The sequence below is a fragment of the Tachypleus tridentatus genome, chromosome 1 (genome assembly GCF_004210375.1).
Source record: "Tachypleus tridentatus isolate NWPU-2018 chromosome 1, ASM421037v1, whole genome shotgun sequence".
NCBI classification, from domain to species: Eukaryota; Metazoa; Arthropoda; class Merostomata; order Xiphosura; family Limulidae; genus Tachypleus; species Tachypleus tridentatus.
The window spans coordinates 109381829-109403557 of record NC_134825.1 but is presented as its reverse complement, the minus strand read 5'-3'; the positions used below and the strand labels follow the sequence as shown (position 1 = coordinate 109403557).

At 28.2% G+C, this 21729-nt stretch overlaps 1 protein-coding gene across 6 annotated transcripts in view; it reads right to left on the bottom strand.

Annotated features, from left to right (window-relative positions):
• Positions 1-568: 568 nt before the first annotated feature.
• The window catches only part of LOC143257925 (AP-1 complex subunit gamma-1-like), a 71691-nt gene continuing 50530 nt past the window's right edge, over positions 569-21729 (bottom strand). For all 6 annotated transcript variants that reach the window (XM_076516996.1, XM_076517017.1, XM_076517012.1 and 3 more), the window contains 9 exons: positions 10419-10546; positions 9759-9863; positions 9422-9572; positions 9082-9217; positions 8782-8856; positions 6758-6918; positions 6491-6589; positions 4827-4949; positions 569-1535 (listed from right to left, as the gene is read on the bottom strand). In XM_076516996.1, coding sequence (XP_076373111.1) covers positions 4848-4949; positions 6491-6589; positions 6758-6918; positions 8782-8856; positions 9082-9217; positions 9422-9572; positions 9759-9863; positions 10419-10546 — 957 coding nt within the window. In that variant the 3' untranslated portion in view covers positions 569-1535; positions 4827-4847. The remainder of the gene's footprint in view (positions 1536-4826; positions 4950-6490; positions 6590-6757; positions 6919-8781; positions 8857-9081; positions 9218-9421; positions 9573-9758; positions 9864-10418; positions 10547-21729) is intronic.

Here is a 21729-nt window from a genome sequence, read left to right as displayed (position 1 = left end):
TATCAACTGATATGTTGTAGAAAATTGAAAACAAAATTCAGCTTTGTATCATATTAAGTCTCAGATCTATGGCTTATTAAATAAACCAATGTTTTTTACAATTTTGGGTTTTCAGGTGATTTTACAGCCTCACTATGAAAATCCTAAGAGAGATAAACTTGGTTTGAGACCATTTTTGAAATTTGTGAGATTAATTCAGTCAGTGTAACAAATTTCAGCCTTCTACCACCATTACTCTTGCAGCTTTAAGCAGTCAAAGTTGCCCGAAAATGAATTCACCAAAAATAACAAAAAATCACTTAAAGTTTACAGGGCTGTAAATCAGAAACTATTAGAGATATTGATCTACTCTTTGGTAATTTTTCATTACATGGATAGATGAGCACATGTGAATTTTTTCAAGACATTCTGTGGGAGTCATCTGCAGCCCCCTGGATGATTTGACATGGAATGACCCTACATTAGATTACCCTTCCTTCTGTTTATCTATGAACAAAATTGTTTTCCAAGAAACTGGAAATGACAAATGTAAGATGGCAAAGAGGCCAAAATAATTTTTTGACAACACTTCAAGATAGTGGTTAATATTTTAAAGTTTAACATTTAATTACAGTGATGAGAGAGATGAACAATCTAAGAAATAAATCTTGGATACAGTGATACAACACTAAGTGGAAGAAGAAGGATAACAAAATTCTATTTTCTAACTTTCAACTTCATTTAAAATAATACAAGATATTTAATTGAAAGGAAAAAAAGGTATAGTTTATGGCTACGATCTAGAAACTTGGATTAGCTACAATATTATACAGTGTGATTGTATAAAAACAAAAAGTAAACCATTTATTATTTATAGTGTTTACTTAAATACTAACCCGCTAAAATAAAAAATTCTTCAATTAAAAATGTTCATATTATTTCCTAATTTTTTAATCATTCAGAACAAAACTTTAATAACCAATTGACATCACAAATCAGTAAATTCTGAATAAAAACACAAATCACTCAAAACAAACATGTCCTCTTCTGTACTAAATTGTTTTACTATTTTACATAACACCTTAATTAGATCAAAGTATGGCAACATGTTACATTTAAAATAAACGCATGGCAATCTGACGTGTTTATTTACGAGATCAACTCCCAATTTCTTCAACACTTGCTGGTAGACTAAATATTTTTTTAGACAGTAACTAAGCTGACGGATGAGATATTTAATGAAACTGTTCACTTATGGAAAAAGATCATCTTTATCTTGCTTCAAAGTACGACGTTTGAGGAAATTCAGAGCATTTTGATCGGTCACGACTGCCAACGAGAGAAAATCCACATTGTCAGATTATTCTCATGGATATGAAGTGACAGCAGTAACACGTACTGCTTATATCAGTTTATTTCTTACTGGAATTGTAAATGTATATGATGGAAAACATACAACTTAGATGTTCAGATAACTTTGTCAGTTTCCCAACGTAATAATGGACTTCTCATACACAACTTAATATCAATACAATCCTTTTCCTTTGAATGTTGACCTGAAAATAAGAGTAGACTTCAGCTTTTCTGTTCACTGATTCTATATCCTCTAAATGACATTAAAAATCATGCTTCCCATCTACTAAATCTAACATTATATCCTCTGGATATTATTATATATAATCCTTCTCCTAAATCTCTGGATCATATCCTCTTAAGTCATTAAAAAATTAATCATATTCCATTATCTCTCATAAAACTCTTGAATATATCCTCTTAAGTCATTAAAACAATTAATCATATTCCATTATCTCTCATAAAACTCTAGATCATATCCTCTTAAGTCATTAAAAAATTAATCATATTCCATTATCTCTCATAAATCTCTAGATCATATCCTCTTAAGTCATTAAAAAATTAATCATATTCCATTATCTCTCATAAAACTCTAGATCATATCCTCTTAAGTCATTAAAAAATTAATCATATTCCATTATCTCTCATAAAACTCTTGAATATATCCTCTTAAGTCATTAAAACAATTAATCATATTCCATTATCTCTCATAAAACTCTCAGCTAGAGCAGATGATTACCATCCACTTGACTACGGAAAGACATTTATTCATCAAAAATATGGTAACACTGAGATTTCCTCATCAAATCTGATTAAGTTTTAGTAAAGTTTACAAGTGTTTTTCACATAGAGAATGACATTATTTTGATTGTGTCTTTTTAATAAAAAATGTTATTAATTTGTTGTGGTTATTTGCACTTAAATTCTGAACAGTTTGAGTAATAGGTAAGTGAGGGTAAAATATCTATCTAAAAGTTTTCATATCCATAACCTCCATAAACCAACTAAATAACTACCAAAACTTTTAAAGTTCAAGGTTTATATTCTATTTTTAAAGAACTTCTTTAAATTATATTTATAATTTCACATCTTTTCCTTTCCACGTATTTACTTTTAATATTCTATTTTCATTTTCAGTCCTTTGTCACGTACTATTCATTTCGACACAAGTCAAAATATACAAGAAAATCATACTTCCTTTCTGCTTACCAAATTTGTACATCATACCTTCTAGATATATATACATAATTATACTTCCTCTTACTGTAGCAGATCTAAATGACATTCTCTTAACATATTAAAATCATACTTCCTCTCACTGTAGCAGATCTAAATGATATTCTCTTAACATATTAAAATTAAACTTCCTCTCACTGTGGCAGATCTAAATGATATTCTCTTAACATATTAAAATTAAACTTCCTCTCACTGTGGCAGATCTAAATGATATTCTCTTAACATATTAAAATCATACTTCCTCTTACTGTAGCAGATCTAAATGATATTCTCTTAACATATTAAAATCATACTTCCTCTCACTGTAGCAGATCTAAATGATATTATATTAATATATTAAAATCATACTTCCTGTCACTGTAGCAGATCTAAATGATATTCTCTTAACATATTAAAATCATACTTCCTCTCACTGTAGCAGATCTAAATGATATTCTCTTAACATATTAACACCATACTTCCTCTCACTGTAGCAGATCTAAATGATATTCTCTTAACATATTAACACCATACTTCCTCTCACTGTAGCAGATCTAAATATTATATTAACATATTAACACCATACTTCCTCTCACTGTAGCAGATCTAAATGATATTCTCTTAACATATTAACACCATACTTCCTCTCACTGTAGCAGATCTAAATGATATTCTCTTAACATATTAACACCATACTTCCTCTCACTGTAGCAGATCTAAATGATATTATATTAACATTATTAACACCATACTTCCTCTCACTGTAGCAGATCTAAATGATATTCTCTTAACATATTAACACCATACTTCCTCTCACTGGAGCAGATCTAAATGATATTCTCTTAACATATTAACACCATACTTCCTCTCACTGTAGCAGATCTAAATGATATTATATTAACATTATTAACACCATACTGCTGGTTAAATGTTTCCACACCATAATCATCATTCTTATTTCCTGCCAGAACATCTTCAATCTTTATTTTCATTATTAACAGAACACTACAGTTATTGTAAGGTATAACATATCTTTATTTTCATTATCAACAGAACACTACAGTTATTGTAAGGTGTAACATATCTTTATTTTCATTATCAACAGAACACTACTGTTATTGTAAGGTGTAACATATCTTTATTTTCATTATCAACAGAACACTACTGTTATTGTAAGGTGTAACATATCTTTATTTTCATTATTAACAGAACACTACTGTTATTGTAAGGTGTAACATATCTTTATTTTCATTATTAACAGAACACTACAGTTATTGTAAGGTGTAACATATCTTTATTTTCATTATTAACAGAACACTACAGTTATTGTAAGGTGTAACATATCTTTATTTTCATTATTAACAGAACACTACAGTTATTGTAATGTATAACATATCTTTATTTTCATTATTAACAGAACACTACAATTATTGTAATGTATAACATATCTTTATTTTCATTATTAACAGAACACTACAGTTATTGTAAGGAATAACATATCTATTTTCATTATTAACAGAACACTACAGTTATTGTAAGGAATAACATATCTATTTTCATTATTAACAGAACACTACAGTTATTGTAAGGTATAACATATCTTTATTTTCATTATTAATAGAACACTACAGTTATTGTAAGGTATAACATATCTTTATTTTCATTATTAACAGAACACTACAGTTATTGTAATGTATAACATCTATTTTCATTATTAATAGAACACTACAGTTATTGTAATGTATAACATCTTTATTTTCATTATTAACAGAACACTACAGTTATTGTAATGTATAACATATCTTTATTTTCATTATTAACAGAACACTACAGTTATTGTAAGGTATAACATGTTTCTTAATTACTAACTTAATTCAGTGAAGGAACTGTTGATTGTAAGTATATTCTTGAAACCTTCAGTATTAGCAAATACATTTTCAACTTTAACACACACTTATACCTGTTAGACTTTCAAACTTTAAACACACACTTATACCTGTTAGACTTTCAAACTTTAAACACACACTTATACCTGTTAGACTTTCAAACTTTAACACACACTTATACCTGTTAGACTTTCAAACTTTAACACACACTTATACCTGTTAGACTTTCAAACTTTAACACACACTTATACCTGTTAGACTTCCAAACTTTAACACACACTTATACCTGTTAGACTTCCAAACTTTAACACACACTTATACCTGTTAGACTTTCAAACTTTAACACACACTTATACCTGTTAGACTTTCTAACTTTAACACACTTATACCTACATCATTAAGCACTTGACCAGCTCATTCCCAGAGCACTGGTGGAAAAGTGTTTACTTCGGTCTGTTCTTGAACAGCTGTTCCACTGATATTATAAGATATTCGTACTCTCATCCTTAACTGAGACTACAAAACGAAAAAAAAACAAGTATTTATTAACATGAATATTAATTCATATTATTTGTAAAATTAACAACAGGTTCTTAACTGGTTTGTGTTTGTTAAACCCATGGTTCAGGGTTTCTATTTGATATTTTGTCAAGTTGAAACATTACAAGCCAATCTGCATTTGACTAATAGGTCATTATGATTATTGTATTTATATCCAAAAACTGTGTAACCTAGACACTTTAGGAGCCATTACAAACTATCATCACATATCTATGGCAGGGTGAAACTGGAAAAATCGGGAAACAACTGAGCTTCCTCATTTATCTCCAAACCTGTAAGTGTACATATAGCATAATGCTATTACAATTATTAGTACATGTTAAGGTATTTTATGGTTTAGTTTATATGGTATGAATTATAATACACCAAATGTTCTTTTACCAGACATTTTATTATACTGAGATTCAGAGTAATATTTAACGAACTGTGTAAGTAACTTAATTTAGGTGTGTGAACAATATATTGGTCTTGCACCTAATTTAGTATTTAATATTATACAACAAACCAATTGCTTAATGATTATATTACAGAGTTATTTTATTTTCACCAAAGCTAAGATTTCCTTATTCAAGGCTCATCAGCAACAGTATGGACCTGAAAAGCACAGAAAAAAAGTTAGGTTATGTTAAAGTCCTTATTTGATATTTTTTATATATCTTACCATATGTTCTGAAGTTTTTATTACCCATTATAACCAAACTAAAGTACTGTTTATCAGGTAAAATTAGAGAAAAATTTGAAAGAAGTATCAGTTTTGTGTGCAGGCCTAAGCCTAGGCCATGGTATTCTGCAGGTTATGTCAGAAAATAGAAGTTTGGAAAGCTGATCCTTTAGGAAAGTAAGCTCTTTGTGAAAACTGATATTTATGTAAATGAATATAATTTGGAGTAATCTATTTGTAAACGTGTATAATTTTAAGAAAATGTCACTCATTTTCAGTCAATGTGTAGTGACAACACTAGACCTTGAACCACAATACACTAATTGCAACAAAATAACATTGAGATTAACATGTAATGAACAGTGTAACGGAATACATTTTTTTTATAAAATAACAGCAAAAAACAGTTTAGAAATAACTGTAAGACAATAAAACTGTTCATAAAAGTTATCTGTAACTGAACTTCCACAAGGAATAGATTCACAATTCTAAGTTTTTATATCCTTCATCCTTAAGTTACAGAGTCCAAAAAAATGAAAACCATCATGCCCAAGCACAATCTCAAAATATGGGGCTGGCTACCCTTCACTTCATAATTCTCCGATTTTACCTTAACTGCCCCAAAGTCATCCTCAATTCTTACTGACAACCCAGGTTGCAAACATAAATACATATGTGATAATGAAAAACACATTACTAACAACCTGAACAATCCCTTGAAGTCACACAAGTATTACAGTATAATCTTTGACAGGCTTTACTTCAGGTGTTCACAACTTTGTCAACACTCTTGTAGGAGTTAAGCTGTTAGAGAGACGTTAATGTGTACACACACCTTATTTGGATTGATGACTTTAATAGTCTGTGTCACACCTTTTTCTGTAGAAGGAGGAATCACATTACCCGAAGGTGGAAGAAGCTGCAATTGGAACGTCTGAAAAGAAACATTAAAACAAGTATAGATGGTAACATAATACCAGCACACCATAGATAACTAACAGAAGATGAATGAATCTATATGTATTCACTGAAAATCAGTAACAAATCCACTAACTTTACCTCAGCTAAAACACAGTAACAAATGTAGTAATTTTCTACTCACTTTTGGAACTGCAGCTTGAAACAGGAAATCCGTCATTGGCGTGGGGGTTTGGTTGGCTACAGACAATAAGATGACAATCATCTGAGGATTGTCAAGTGGTTTTTCAAATGAAAATTCTAATTTCAGTCCATTCTTTTCAAATGCTGTGAGAGACGGAATGGCTGTGGGCAAGTAATTAGAATAACAAAAACCAATATTACTTCTAAAGCTGGGTTTTAAGCATTTCTTCACAAAGCAGCTATCCTTCTGTTTATTAGCCATTCACACAGTTAATGTACTTTTACATAACTGCACACTGGTTATCATTATACACACACCTAACCCATTCATAATTACACCTACAAAAAATTAACACATTTACTGTGAGTATCTATTTCTGCACACATCATAACATGTTAGTGAGTTGCATTGAAAACTTAATAAGTTTCTCCCTCACTCAAAGATACAAGTTGGCAGACAAATGTAGCCAATGATTTAAATTTTAATAGTATACAAGTTTTAAATTATTGATTTTATAACAAAAACACGATTTACAAGAATTGTGACATATGCTCTCTTAACTTACCCTCTTCTGTCATTTACTGAACCCCCCTCCAAGATGTATGAACATTATAATGTTCTCAGGGTAAAATTTTAGTTCTTTCAGTTAGAGCCATAAAACAGAAAATTACACCCTCTTATCACGTTTTTTCTTTCAAAAACTGACAAAAGTTTTCTCTGATGATCAATACTATATTAATTATAACCAATATAAATTATCAAATGACAATCTATAGTTTTATTTCTTGTATGCAGAACTGTCTATGATGCCTTCAGTTCACACCTTATCACTAAAAACCTCAGCTGAATTTTTAAAAACTCTTATAACACAATTAGAAAGCCAGATATTTTGTGATAGTTTTGGGATATTGTCTGCTTTTTATGTATTATTATTTTATGTTATTTGGTGTATTATTTAATTAAACAAAAAATTATTGAGTGCAGTAGTACTATTGGTATGGTGAAGTGTCACCGACAGTCAAAATTTAAAAAAAAAGACCAACATAAGTACTATATATTCTTGTTTTTCATCACTAATCTTTATTTATTATTACAAAATTAACTAAAATGTAAAAGTCAGAAACTAGTTCAGTTAGATTAAATAAGAGATTATAAAAAACAGGCTCTAAGATATGCTCATCAGCAGCTCGCTTGTAGTCCACATATTACGTAGTTCAACAAGATAACATGAGCTGCACATTCAACATGTGATTTGCTAATTTTATGATCAGTATATATATTTGGACGTGGTTCAAAGGACAATTAAACAAAATTTTAGTACAAATAGATGTAAAGTGTTACAAATTTAAAACTATTTAGGATAAACAAATTTAGTTCCATATTACAATTTGAAGTTATTTTAGAAAGAAAGAAAAAACTGTAACTTAGGTTTACCTCAAATTGTTTTTTTTGGCAATAAAACTGAACCAATTTTGTATAGTTTGTGTAGAGATAATTACAAATAAAACAGTTTTACTGAAATGAGTTTGAAACTAATATATTTAGGACTTTAAAGATCATCCGATTAAAATCTGATATTGTTTGAACAACAAAAAGTAATTGTAATCATACCACGAACACCACTTTGGACTCAGAGCTGTCAAACACTTTAATCCCATACATTCATTGAAAAATTTTTAGTAACAAATACTTCATTAAAAATTTTAATTTTTTTGTCTATAAATGACTCTTAATTATTACTGAAAGCCTATAGGGTTTCATGAAGATACACAAAACATATTAAAAATTATAGTATGGATACCATAAAAAACAATGCAGAGTCACAAACTTGGCTGGTTCGGCCAAGATCATATGAAGAAAGTTAAGGATTTTTGCATATTTTACACTGTGTTTACTCATTGAAACAACAGAGATCTATTACAAATTAAGTAACTTTAAACAATATATTTTTTTTTTTTAGTAATATGAAAACCCAGACTTTTCCACAATGAGTCAAATACAAAATTCAAACCATCAGAAAGTACCTTGTTCTTCTGGTGTTACCAACCCATCCATTATGAGTTCTGGGACACATGGATTACATCCTGAAGATGGTGCAACTGTAAGACATCACCATAAGATCTTTTAGTAAATTTGAACACTTTGGTTTAAACAACTATATTACATTACTTGATTTCATAGTAATACACTCTTAAAATAAACTGAGAGATTGTAGATAGAATTTCAATATTTCAAAGTCAGAAGAGGTTTACACTGTCAAGAAATAAGTTAAAACATTTTACTCCTATAGCTAAATATTCTGAGATTTGACATCAGTATCCTACCTTGTGTGGAAGAGTCCAATCCACCTAATAGGTCTAACAAGTCTGAACTAATAGGTAGAGTAGTGGCAGGTTTGGCCACTTCTGAAGTGGTACTTTGAATGTCTGATGTGCCCCCTAGTAAGTCCAAAAACATCGACTGGAAAGGTGAAAGAAATAAAAAATCTCTATATTGTTTCCATTATCATATTTTAACAGTTTACAAGCAAACGTTTTTAATATTAAGTAGGTTTTTAAAACATGTTTAACCAAAAAAAAGATTAGGCTAATATAAAGAACCACGGGTACATGTGACAATTGTTATGTTCATTTTAAATATTACTTATGGGAGGAAATAACATACAGAATCTGATGTGGAAGTTTGAGATTCACGAGGGCCATCTTTATTAGTCGAGTCCCCTAATAACTCGTCTTCTGTAGCCTGGCCATTCTGGAGGGCTGAACCACTGGGATTTTTGCTTTCCATGGCAGGCATTCGCTCAAGAAGACTAGGTCTACTCAAAAGAAATTGCACTTATTAGTGTACTTTTATTCAAATTTTATTTTCATAAAAAATGGACAAAGAAAACATTGTAGATCAAACAGAATTATAGAACAAAGACATGGACATAAAATAAGGTATATAAATATGAAAATAGGAAGGAAACTTCCAAAGTTCTACAGTGTAAGCTGTAACCTACCTCAGATTATTGTGTTTTGTAACAAGAGCAGAAAACTCAACAGCTCGTTGTTGAATCTCAATGTTTATGTTCCCTCCATATTCATCAATCAATGTTTTTATCCTCCTGAAATGAAGTAAAAAAGATAAACAAGAGGGTAAGACACAACATAGTACAAACAAATCAGTACTACTTCTAGTTATGCATGTTAAATGAAACATTTTCACTGCAAATACTAAATATGCTATTTAATAGGCAACAAGAAATATTTTGATATTTTTCAAGTTAGACACAAAATCATGAATAATTACTTGAGATTACAGTAATTAACAGAAGTTTGTTTGTTGAATTTCATACGAAGCAACACGAGGGCTATCTGCACTAGCCATCCATAGTTTAGCAGGGTAAGACCAGAAGGAAAGCAACTAGTCATCACCACCCACTGCTAACTCTTGGACTACTCTTTTACCAATGAATAGTAGGATTGACTGTAATATTATAATGAGCATGTCTGGTGCAACGGAGATTCAAACCTGCAACCCTCAGACTACAATTAACAAAAGTACCTATCTAGAAAAAACTTACCTTACCATCACAGATGGACTGGAAGATCTAATGCATCATCATATCGAGAAATTTGGAATACACTGAAACTGGACTTAACAGAGGTAATAAACTTACTCTGCTCCGTTTGGGAAACGAACACTTAGTTTCATTAGTGATGTGATGGCGTACTCCCTAGTTGGAAGTGTCATGTGTGTCGCAGACAGAATACTTTCATAAACGTTTATAATATCATCATCCGTTACCTGAAACAGACCAATCATAACACAACAATTTTAATATTCCAAACATCCCTAGAGATTATAAACAAAACTGAAATCATAACACAAGAACTTTAATATTCCAAACGTTCCTAGAGATTATAAACAAAACTGAAATCATAACACAACAACTTTAACATTCCAAAAGTCCCTAGAGATTATAAACAAAACTGAAATCATAATACAAGAACTTTAATATTCCAAACGTTCCAAAAGATAATAAGCAAAACTGAAATCATAACACAAGAACTTTAATATTCCAAACTTTCCCAGAAATTATAAACAAAACTGAAATCATAACACAAGAACTTTAACATTCCAAACGTTCCTAGAGATTATAAACAAAACTGAAATAATAACACACGAACTTTAATATTCCAACCTTTCCAAGAGATTATAAACAAAACTGAAATCATAACACAAGAACTTTAATATTCCAAACATCCCTAGAGATTCTAAACAAAACTGAAATCATAACACAAGAACTTTAATATTCCAAACATTCCTAGAGATTATAAACAAAACTGAAATCATAACACAAGAACTTTAACATTCCAAACTTTCCTAGAGATTATGAACAAAACTGAGATCATAACACAAGAACTTAAATATTCCAAACGTCCCTAGAGATTACAAACAAAACTGAAATCATAACACAAGAACTTTAATATTCCAAACTTTCCAAGAGATTTTAAACACATCTGAAATCATAACAGAAGAACTTTAACATTCCAAACGTTCCTAGAGATTATAAACAAAACTGAAATAATAACACACGAACTTTAATATTCCAACCTTTCCAAGAGATTATAAACAAAACTGAAATCATAACACAAGAACTTTAATATTCCAAACATCCCTAGAGATTCTAAACAAAACTGAAATCATAACACAAGAACTTTAATATTCCAAACTTTCCTAGAGATTATAAACAAAACTGAAATCATAACACAAGAACTTTAACATTCCAAACTTTCCTAGAGATTATGAACAAAACTGAGATCATAACACAAGAACTTAAATATTCCAAACGTCCCTAGAGATTACAAACAAAACTGAAATCATAACACAAGAACTTTAATATTCCAAACTTTCCAAGAGATTTTAAACACATCTGAAATCATAACAGAAGAACTTTAACATTCCAAAAGTCACTAGAGATTATGAACAAAATTGAAATCATAACACAAGAACTTTAATATTCCAAACTATCCAAGAGATTATAAACAAAACTGAAATCATAACACACGAACTTTAATATTCCAAACTATCCAAGAGATTATAAACAAAACTGAAATCATAACACAAGAACTTTAATATTCCAAACTTTCCAAGAGATAATAAGCAAAACTGAAATCATAACACAAGAACTTTAATATTCCAAACTTTCCAAGAGATTATAAACAAAACTGAAATCATAACACAAGAACTTTAATATTCCAAACTTTCCCAGAAATTATAAACAAAACTGAAATCATAACACAAGAACTTTAACATTCCAAACGTTCCTAGAGATTATAAACAAAACTGAAATAATAACACACGAACTTTAATATTCCAACCTTTCCAAGAGATTATAAACAAAACTGAAATCATAACACAAGAACTTTAATATTCCAAACATCCCTAGAGATTCTAAACAAAACTGAAATCATAACACAAGAACTTTAATATTCCAAACTTTCCTAGAGATTATAAACAAAACTGAAATCATAACACAAGAACTTTAACATTCCAAACTTTCCTAGAGATTATGAACAAAACTGAGATCATAACACAAGAACTTAAATATTCCAAACGTCCTAGAGATTACAAACAAAACTGAAATCATAACACAAGAACTTTAATATTCCAAACTTTCCAAGAGAATAAACACATCTGAAATCATAACAGAAGAACTTTAATATTCCAAAAGTCACTAGAGATTATAAACAAAACTGAAATCATAACACAAGAACTTTAATATTCCAAACTATCCAAGAGATTATAAACAAAACTGAAATCATAACACAAGAACTTTAATATTCCAAACTATCCAAAGATTATAAACAAAACTGAAATCATAACACAAGAACTTTAATATTCCAAACTTTCCAAGAGATAATAAGCAAAACTGAAATCATAACACAAGAACTTTAATATTCCAAACGTTCCTAGAGATTATAAACAAAACTGAAATAATAACACAAGAACTTTAATATTCCAAACATCCCTAGAGATTCTAAACAAAACTGAAATCATAACACAAGAACTTTAATATTCCAAACATTCCTAGAGATTATAAACAAAACTGAAATCATAACACAAGAACTTTAACATTCCAAACTTTCCTAGAGATTATGAACAAAACTGAGATCATAACACAAGAACTTAAATATTCCAAACGTCCCTAGAGAATATAAACAAAACTGAAATCATAACACAAGAACTTTAACATTCCAAACTTTCCTAGAGATTACAAACAAAACTGAAATCATAACACAAGAACTTTAATATTCCAACCTTTCCTAGAGATTATAAACAAAACTGAAATCATAACACAAGAACTTTAATATTCCAAACTTTCCTAGAGATTATAAACAAAACTGAAATCATAACACAAGAACTTTAAAATTCCAAACTTTCCTAGAGATTATAAACAAAACTGAAATCATAACACAAGAACTTTAATATACCAAACTTTCCTAGACCTTATAAACAAAACTGAAATCATAACACAAGAACTTTAATATTCCAAACTTTCCTAGAGATTATAAACAAACCTGAAATCATAACACAAGAACTTTAATATTCCAATCTTTCCAAGAGATTATAAACAAAACTGAAATCATAACACAAGAACTTTAATATTCCAAACGTTCCTAGAGATTATAAACAAAACTGAAATCATAACAGAAGAACTTTCATGTTCCAAACTTTACTAGAGATTATAAATAAAACTGAAATCATAACACAACTTTAATATTCCAAACGTTCCTAGAGATTATAAACAAAACTGAAATCATAACACAAGAACGTTAATATTCCAAACTTTTCCAGAGATTATAAACAAAACTGAAATCATAACACAAGAACTTTAATATTCCAAACGTCCTTAGAGATTATAAACAAAACTGAAATCATAAGACAAGAACTTCAACATTCCAAACTTTCCTACAGATAATAAACAAAACTGAAATCGTAACACAAGAACTTTAATATTCCAAACTTTCCTAGAGATTACAAACAAAACTGAAATCATAACACAAGAAGTTTAATATTCCAAACTTTCCAAGAGATTATAAACAAATCTGAAATCATAACACAAGAACTTTAATATTCCAAACGTCCCTATAGATTATAAACAAAACTGAAATCATAACACAAGAACTTTAATATTCCAAACTTTCCTAGAGATTATAAACAAAACTGAAATCATAACACAAGAACTTTAATATTCTAAACTTTCCTAGAGATTATAAACAAAACTGAAATCATAACACAAGAACTTTAATATTCCAAACGTTCCTAGAGATTACAAACAAAACTGAAATCATAAAACAAGAACATTAACATTCCAAACTATCCTAGAGATTATAAACAAAACTGAAATCTTAACACAAGAACTTTAATATTCCAAACGTCCCTAGAGATTATTAACAAAACTGAAATCATAACACAAGAACTTTAATATTCCAATCTTTCCTAGAGATTATAAACAAAACTGAAATCACAACACAAGAACTTTCATATTCCAAACTTTCCTGGAGATTACAAACAAAACTGAAATCATAACACAAGAACTTTAATATTCCAAACTTTAAAGAGATTATAAACAAAACTGAAATCATAACACAAGAACTTTAATATTCCAAACTTTCCAAAAGATTATAAACAAAACTGAAATCATAACACAAGAACTTTAATATTCCAACCTTTAATAGAGATTATAAACAAAACTGAAATCATAACACAAGAACTTTAATATTCCAAAAACTACAAGAGATTATAAACAAAACTGAAATCATAACATAAGAACTTTAAAATTCCAAACTTTCCTAGAGATTATAAACAAAACTGAAATCATAACACAAGAACTTTAATATATCAAACTTTCCTAGACCTTATAAACAAAACTGAAATCATAACACAAGAACTTTAATATTCCAAACTTTCCTAGAGAATATAAACAAACCTGAAATCATAACACAAGAACTTTAATATTCCAAACTTTCCAAGAGATTATAAACAAAACTGAAATCATAACACAAGAACTTTAATATTCCAAACGTTCCTAGATATTATAAACAAAACTGAAATCATAACACAAGAACTATAATATTCCAAACGTTCCAAGAGATTATAAACAAAACTGAAATCATAACAGAAGAACTTTCATATTCCAAACTTTACTAGAGATTATAAATAAAACTGAAATCATAACACAACATTAATATTCCAAACGTTCCTAGAGATTATAAACAAAACTGAAATCATAACACAAAAACGTTAATATTCCAAACTTTTCCAGAGATTATAAACAAAACTGAAATCATAACACAAGAACTTTAACATTCCAAACTTTCCTACAGATTATAAACAAAACTGAAATCGTAACACAAGAACTTTAATATTCCAAACTTTCCTAGAGATTACAAACAAAACTGAAATCATAACACAAGAAGTTTAATATTCCAAACTTTCCTAGAGATTACAAACAAAACTGAAATCATAACACAAGAAGTTTAATATTCCAAACTTTCCAAGAGATTATAAACAAATCTGAAATCATAACACAAGAACTTTAATATTCCAAACGTCCCTAGAGATTATAAACAAAACTGAAATCATAACACAAGAACTTTAAAATTCCAAACTTTCCTAGAGATTATAAACAAAACTGAAATCATAACACAAGAACTTTAATATTCCAAACTTTCCTACAGATTATAAACAAAACTGAAATCATAACACAAAAACTTTAATATTCTAAACTTTCCTAGAGATTATAAACAAAACTGAAATCATAACACAAGAACTTTAATATATCAAACTTTCCTAGACCTTATAAACAAAACTGAAATCATAACACAAGAACTTTAATATTCCAAACTTTCCTAGAGATTATAAACAAACCTGAAATCATAACACAAGAACTTTAATATTCCAAACTATCCAAGAGATTATAAACAAAACTGAAATCATAACACAAGAACTTTAATATTCCAAACTTTCCAAGAGATAATAAACAAAACTGAAATCATAACACAAGAACTTTAATATTCCAAACTTTCCAAGAGATTATAAACAAAACTGAAATCATAACACAAGAACTTTAATATTCCAAACTTTCCCAGAAATTATAAACAAAACTGAAATCATAACACAAGAACTTTAACATTCCAAACGTTCCTAGAGATTATAAACAAAACTGAAATAATAACACACGAACTTTAATATTCCAACCTTTCCAAGAGATTATAAACAAAACTGAAATCATAACACAAGAACTTTAATATTCCAAACATCCCTAGAGATTATAAACAAAACTGAAATCATAACACAAGAACTTTAATATTCCAAACTTTCCTAGAGATTATAAACAAAACTGAAATCATAACACAAGAACTTTAACATTCCAAACTTTCCTAGAGATTATGAACAAAACTTAGATCATAACACAAGAACTTAAATATTCCAAACGTCCCTAGAGATTACAAACAAAACTGAAATCATAACACAAGAACTTTAATATTCCAAACTTTCCAAGAGATTTTAAACACATCTGAAATCATAACAGAAGAACTTTAACATTCCAAAAGTCACTAGAGATTATGAACAAAATTGAAATCATAACACAAGAACTTTAATATTCCAAACTATCCAAGAGATTATAAACAAAACTGAAATCATAACACACGAACTTTAATATTCCAAACTATCCAAGAGATTATAAACAAAACTGAAATCATAACACAAGAACTTTAATATTCCAAACTTTCCAAGAGATAATAAGCAAAACTGAAATCATAACACAAGAACTTTAATATTCCAAACTTTCCAAGAGATTATAAACAAAACTGAAATCATAACACAAGAACTTTAATATTCCAAACATCCCTAGAGATTATAAACAAAACTGAAATCGTAACACAAGAACTTTAATATTCCAAACTTTCCAAGAGATTATAAACAAAACTGAAATCATAACACAAGAACGTTAATATTCCAAACTTTTCTAGAGATTATAAACAAAACTGAAATCATAACACAAGAACTTTAATATTCCAAACGTCCCAAGAGATTACAAACAAAACTGAAATCATAACACAAGAACTTTAATATTCCAAACTTTCCAAGAGATTATAAACAAAACTGAAATCATAACACAAGAACTTTAATATTCCAAACTTTCCTAGAGATTATAAACAAAACTGAAATCATAACACAAGAACTTTAATATTCCAAACTTTCCTAGAGATTATAAACAAAACTGAAATCATAACACAAGAACTTTAATATTCCAAACTTTCCTAGAGATTATAAACAAAACTGAAATCATAACACAAGAACTTTAATATTCCAAACTTTCCTAGAGATTATAAACAAAACTGAAATCATAACACAAGAACTTTAATATTCCAAACTTTCCTAGAGATTATAAACAAAACTGAAATCATAACACAAGAACTTTAATATCCAAACTTTCCTAGAGATTATAAACAAAACTGAAATCATAACACAAGAACTTTAATATTCCAAACTTTCCTAGAGATTATAAACAAAACTGAAATCATAACACAAGAACTTTAATATTCCAAACTTTCCAAGAGATTATAAACAAAACTGAAATCATAACACAAGAACTTTAATATTCCAAACGTTCCTAGAGATTATAAACAAAACTGAAATCATAACAGAAGAACTTTCATATTCCAAACTTTACTAGAGATTATAAATAAAACTGAAATCATAACACAACTTTAATATTCCAAACGTTCCTAGAGATTATAAACAAAACTGAAATCATAACACAAGAACTTTAATATTCCAAACTTTCCAGAGATTATAAACAAAACTGAAATCATAACACAAGAACTTTAATATTCCAAACGTCCTAGAGATTATAAACAAAACTGAAATCATAACACAAGAACTTTAATATTCCAAACTTTCCTACAGATAATAAACAAAACTGAAATCATAACACAAGAACTTTAATATTCCAAACTTTCCTAGAGATTACAAACAAAACTGAAATCATAACACAAGAAGTTTAATATTCCAAACTTTCCAAGAGATTATAAACAAATCTGAAATCATAACACAAGAACTTTAATATTCCAAACGTTCCTAGAGATTATAAACAAAACTGAAATCATAACACAAGAACTTTAATATTCCAAACTTTCCTAGAGATTATAAACAAAACTGAAATCATAACACAAGAACTTTAATATTCCAAACTTTCCTAGAGATTATAAACAAAACTGAAATCATAACACAAGAACTTTAATATTCCAAACGTTCCTAGAGATTACAAACAAAACTGAAATCATAACACAAGAACTTTAATATTCCAAACTTTCCTAGAGATTATAAACAAAACTGAAATCATAACACAAGAACTTTAATATTCCAAACTTTCCTAGAGATTAAACAAAACTGAAATAACACAAGAACTTTAATATTCCAAACTGAAATCATAATCACAAGAACTTTAATATTCCAAACTTTCCTAGAGATTATAAACAAAACTGAAATCATAACACAAGAACTTTAATATTCCAAACTTTCCAAGAGATTATAAACAAAACTGAAATCATAACACAAGAACTTTAATATTCCAAACTTTCCAAGAGATTATAAACAAAACTGAAATCATAACACAAGAACTTTAATATTCCAGAACTTTAATATTCCTTTAATAGAGATTATAAACAAAACTGAAATCATAACACAAGAACTTTAATATTCCAAACTTTCCAAGAGATTATAAACAAAACTGAAATCATAACACAAGAACTTTAATATTCCAAACTTTCCTAGAGATTATAAACAAAACTGAAATCATAACACAAGAACTTTAATATTCCAAACTTTCCAAGAGATTATAAACAAAACTGAAATCATAACACAAGAACTTTAATATTCCAAACTTTCCTAGAGATTATAAACAAAACTGAAATCATAACACAAGAACTTTAATATTCCAAACTTTCCTAGAGATTATAAACAAAACTGAAATCATAACACAAGAACTTTAATATTCCAAACTTTCCTAGAGATTATAAACAAAACTGAAATCATAACACAAGAACTTTAATATTCCAAACTTTCCAAGAGATTATAAACAAAACTGAAATCATAACACAAGAACTTTAATATTCCAAACTTTCCTAGAGATTATAAACAAAACTGAAATCATAACACAAGAACTTTAATATTCCAAACTTTAATATTTCCTAGAGATTATAAACAAAACTGAAATCATAACACAAGAACTTTAATATTCCAAACTTTCCTAGAGATTATAAACAAAACTGAAATCATAACACAAGAACTTTAATATTCCAAACTTTCCTAGAGATTATAAACAAAACTGAAATCATAACACAAGAACTTTAATATTCCAAACTTTCCTAGAGATTATAAACAAAACTGAAATCATAACACAAGAACTTTAATATTCCAAACTTTCCTAGAGATTATAAACAAAACTGAAATCATAACACAAGAACTTTAATATTCCAAACTTTCCTAGAGATTATAAACAAAACTGAAATCATAACACAAGAACTTTAATATTCCAAACTTTCCTAGAGATTATAAACAAAACTGAAATCATAACACAAGAACTTTAATATTCCAAACTTTCCAAGAGATTATAAACAAAACTGAAATCATAACACAAGAACTTTAATATTCCAAACTTTCCTAAACAAAACTGAGATTATAAACAAAACTGAAATCATAACACAAGAACTTTAATATTCCAAACTTTCCTAGAGATTATAAACAAAACTGAAATCATAACACAAGAACTTTAATATTCCAAACTTTCCTAGAGATTATAAACAAAACTGAAATCATAACACAAGAACTTTAATATTCCAAACTTTCCTAGAGATTATAAACAAAACTGAAATCATAACACAAGAACTTTAATATTCCAAACTTTCCTAGAGATTATAAACAAAACTGAAATCATAACACAAGAACTTTAATATTCCAAACTTTCCTAGAGATTATAAACAAAACTGAAATCATAACACAAGAACTTTAATATTCCAAACTTTCCTAGAGATTATAAACAAAACTGAAATCATAACACAAGAACTTTAATATTCCAAACTTTCCTAGAGATTATAAACAAAACTGAAATCATAACACAAGAACTTTAATATTCCAAACTTTCCTAGAGATTATAAACAAAACTGAAATCATAACACAAGAACTTTAATATTCCAAACTTTCCTAGAGATTATAAACAAAACTGAAATCATAACACAAGAACTTTAATATTCCAAACTTTCCTAGAGATTATAAACAAAACTGAAATCATAACACAAGAACTTTAATATTCCAAACTTTCCTAGAGATTATAAACAAAACTGAAATCATAACACAAGAACTTTAATATTCCAAACTTTCCTAGAGATTATAAACAAAACTGAAATCATAACACAAGAACTTTAATATTCCAAACTTTCCTAGAGATTATAAACAAAACTGAAATCATAACACAAGAACTTTAATATTCCAAACTTTCCTAGAGATTATAAACAAAACTGAAATCATAACACAAGAACTTTAATATTCCAAACAAGAGATTATAAACAAAACTGAAATCATAACACAAGAGATTATAAACAAAACTGAAATCATAACACAAGAACTTTAATATTCCAAACTTTCCTAGAGATTATAAACAAAACTGAAATCATAACACAAGAACTTTAATATTCCAAACTTTCCTAGAGATTATAAACAAAACTGAAATCATAACACAAGAACTTTAATATTCCAAACTTTCCTAGAGATTATAAACAAAACTGAAATCATAACACAAGAACTTTAATATTCCAAACTTTCCTAGAGATTATAAACAAAACTGAAATCATAACACAAGAACTTTAATATTCCAAACTTTCCAAGAGATTATAAACAAAACTGAAATCATAACACAAGAACTTTAATATTCCAAACTTTCCTAGAGATTATAAACAAAACTGAAATCATAACACAAGAACTTTAATATTCCAAACTTTCCTAGAGATTATAAACAAAACTGAAATCATAACACAAGAACTTTAATATTCCAAACTTTCCTAGAGATTATAAACAAAACTGAAATCATAACACAAGAACTTTAATATTCCAAACTTTCCTAGAGATTATAAACAAAACTGAAATCATAACACAAGAACTTTAATATTCCAAACTTTCCTAGAGATTATAAACAAAACTGAAATCATAACACAAGAACTTTAATATTCCAAACTTTCCTAGAGATTATAAACAAAACTGAAATCATAACACAAGAACTTTAATATTCCAAACTTTCCTAGAGATTATAAACAAAACTGAAATCATAACACAAGAACTTTAATATTCCAAACTTTCCTAGAGATTATAAACAAAACTGAAATCATAACACAAGAACTTTAATATTCCAAACTTTCCTAGAGATTATAAACAAAACTGAAATCATAACACAAGAACTTTAATATTCCAAACTTTCCTACTGAAATCATAACACAAGATTATAAACAAAACTGAAATCATAACACAAGAACTTTAATATTCCAAACTTTCCTAGAGATTATAAACAAAACTGAAATCATAACACAAGAACTTTAATATTCCAAACTTTCCTAGAGATTATAAACAAAACTGAAATCATAACACAAGAACTTTAATATTCCAAACTTTCCTAGAGATTATAAACAAAACTGAAATCATAACACAAGAACTTTAATATTCCAAACTTTCCTAGAGATTATAAACAAAACTGAAATCATAACACAAGAACTTTAATATTCCAAACTTTCCTAGAGATTATAAACAAAACTGAAATCATAACACAAGAACTTTAATATTCCAAACTTTCCTAGAGATTATAAACAAAACTGAAATCATAACACAAGAACTTTAATATTCCAAACTTTCCTAGAGATTATAAACAA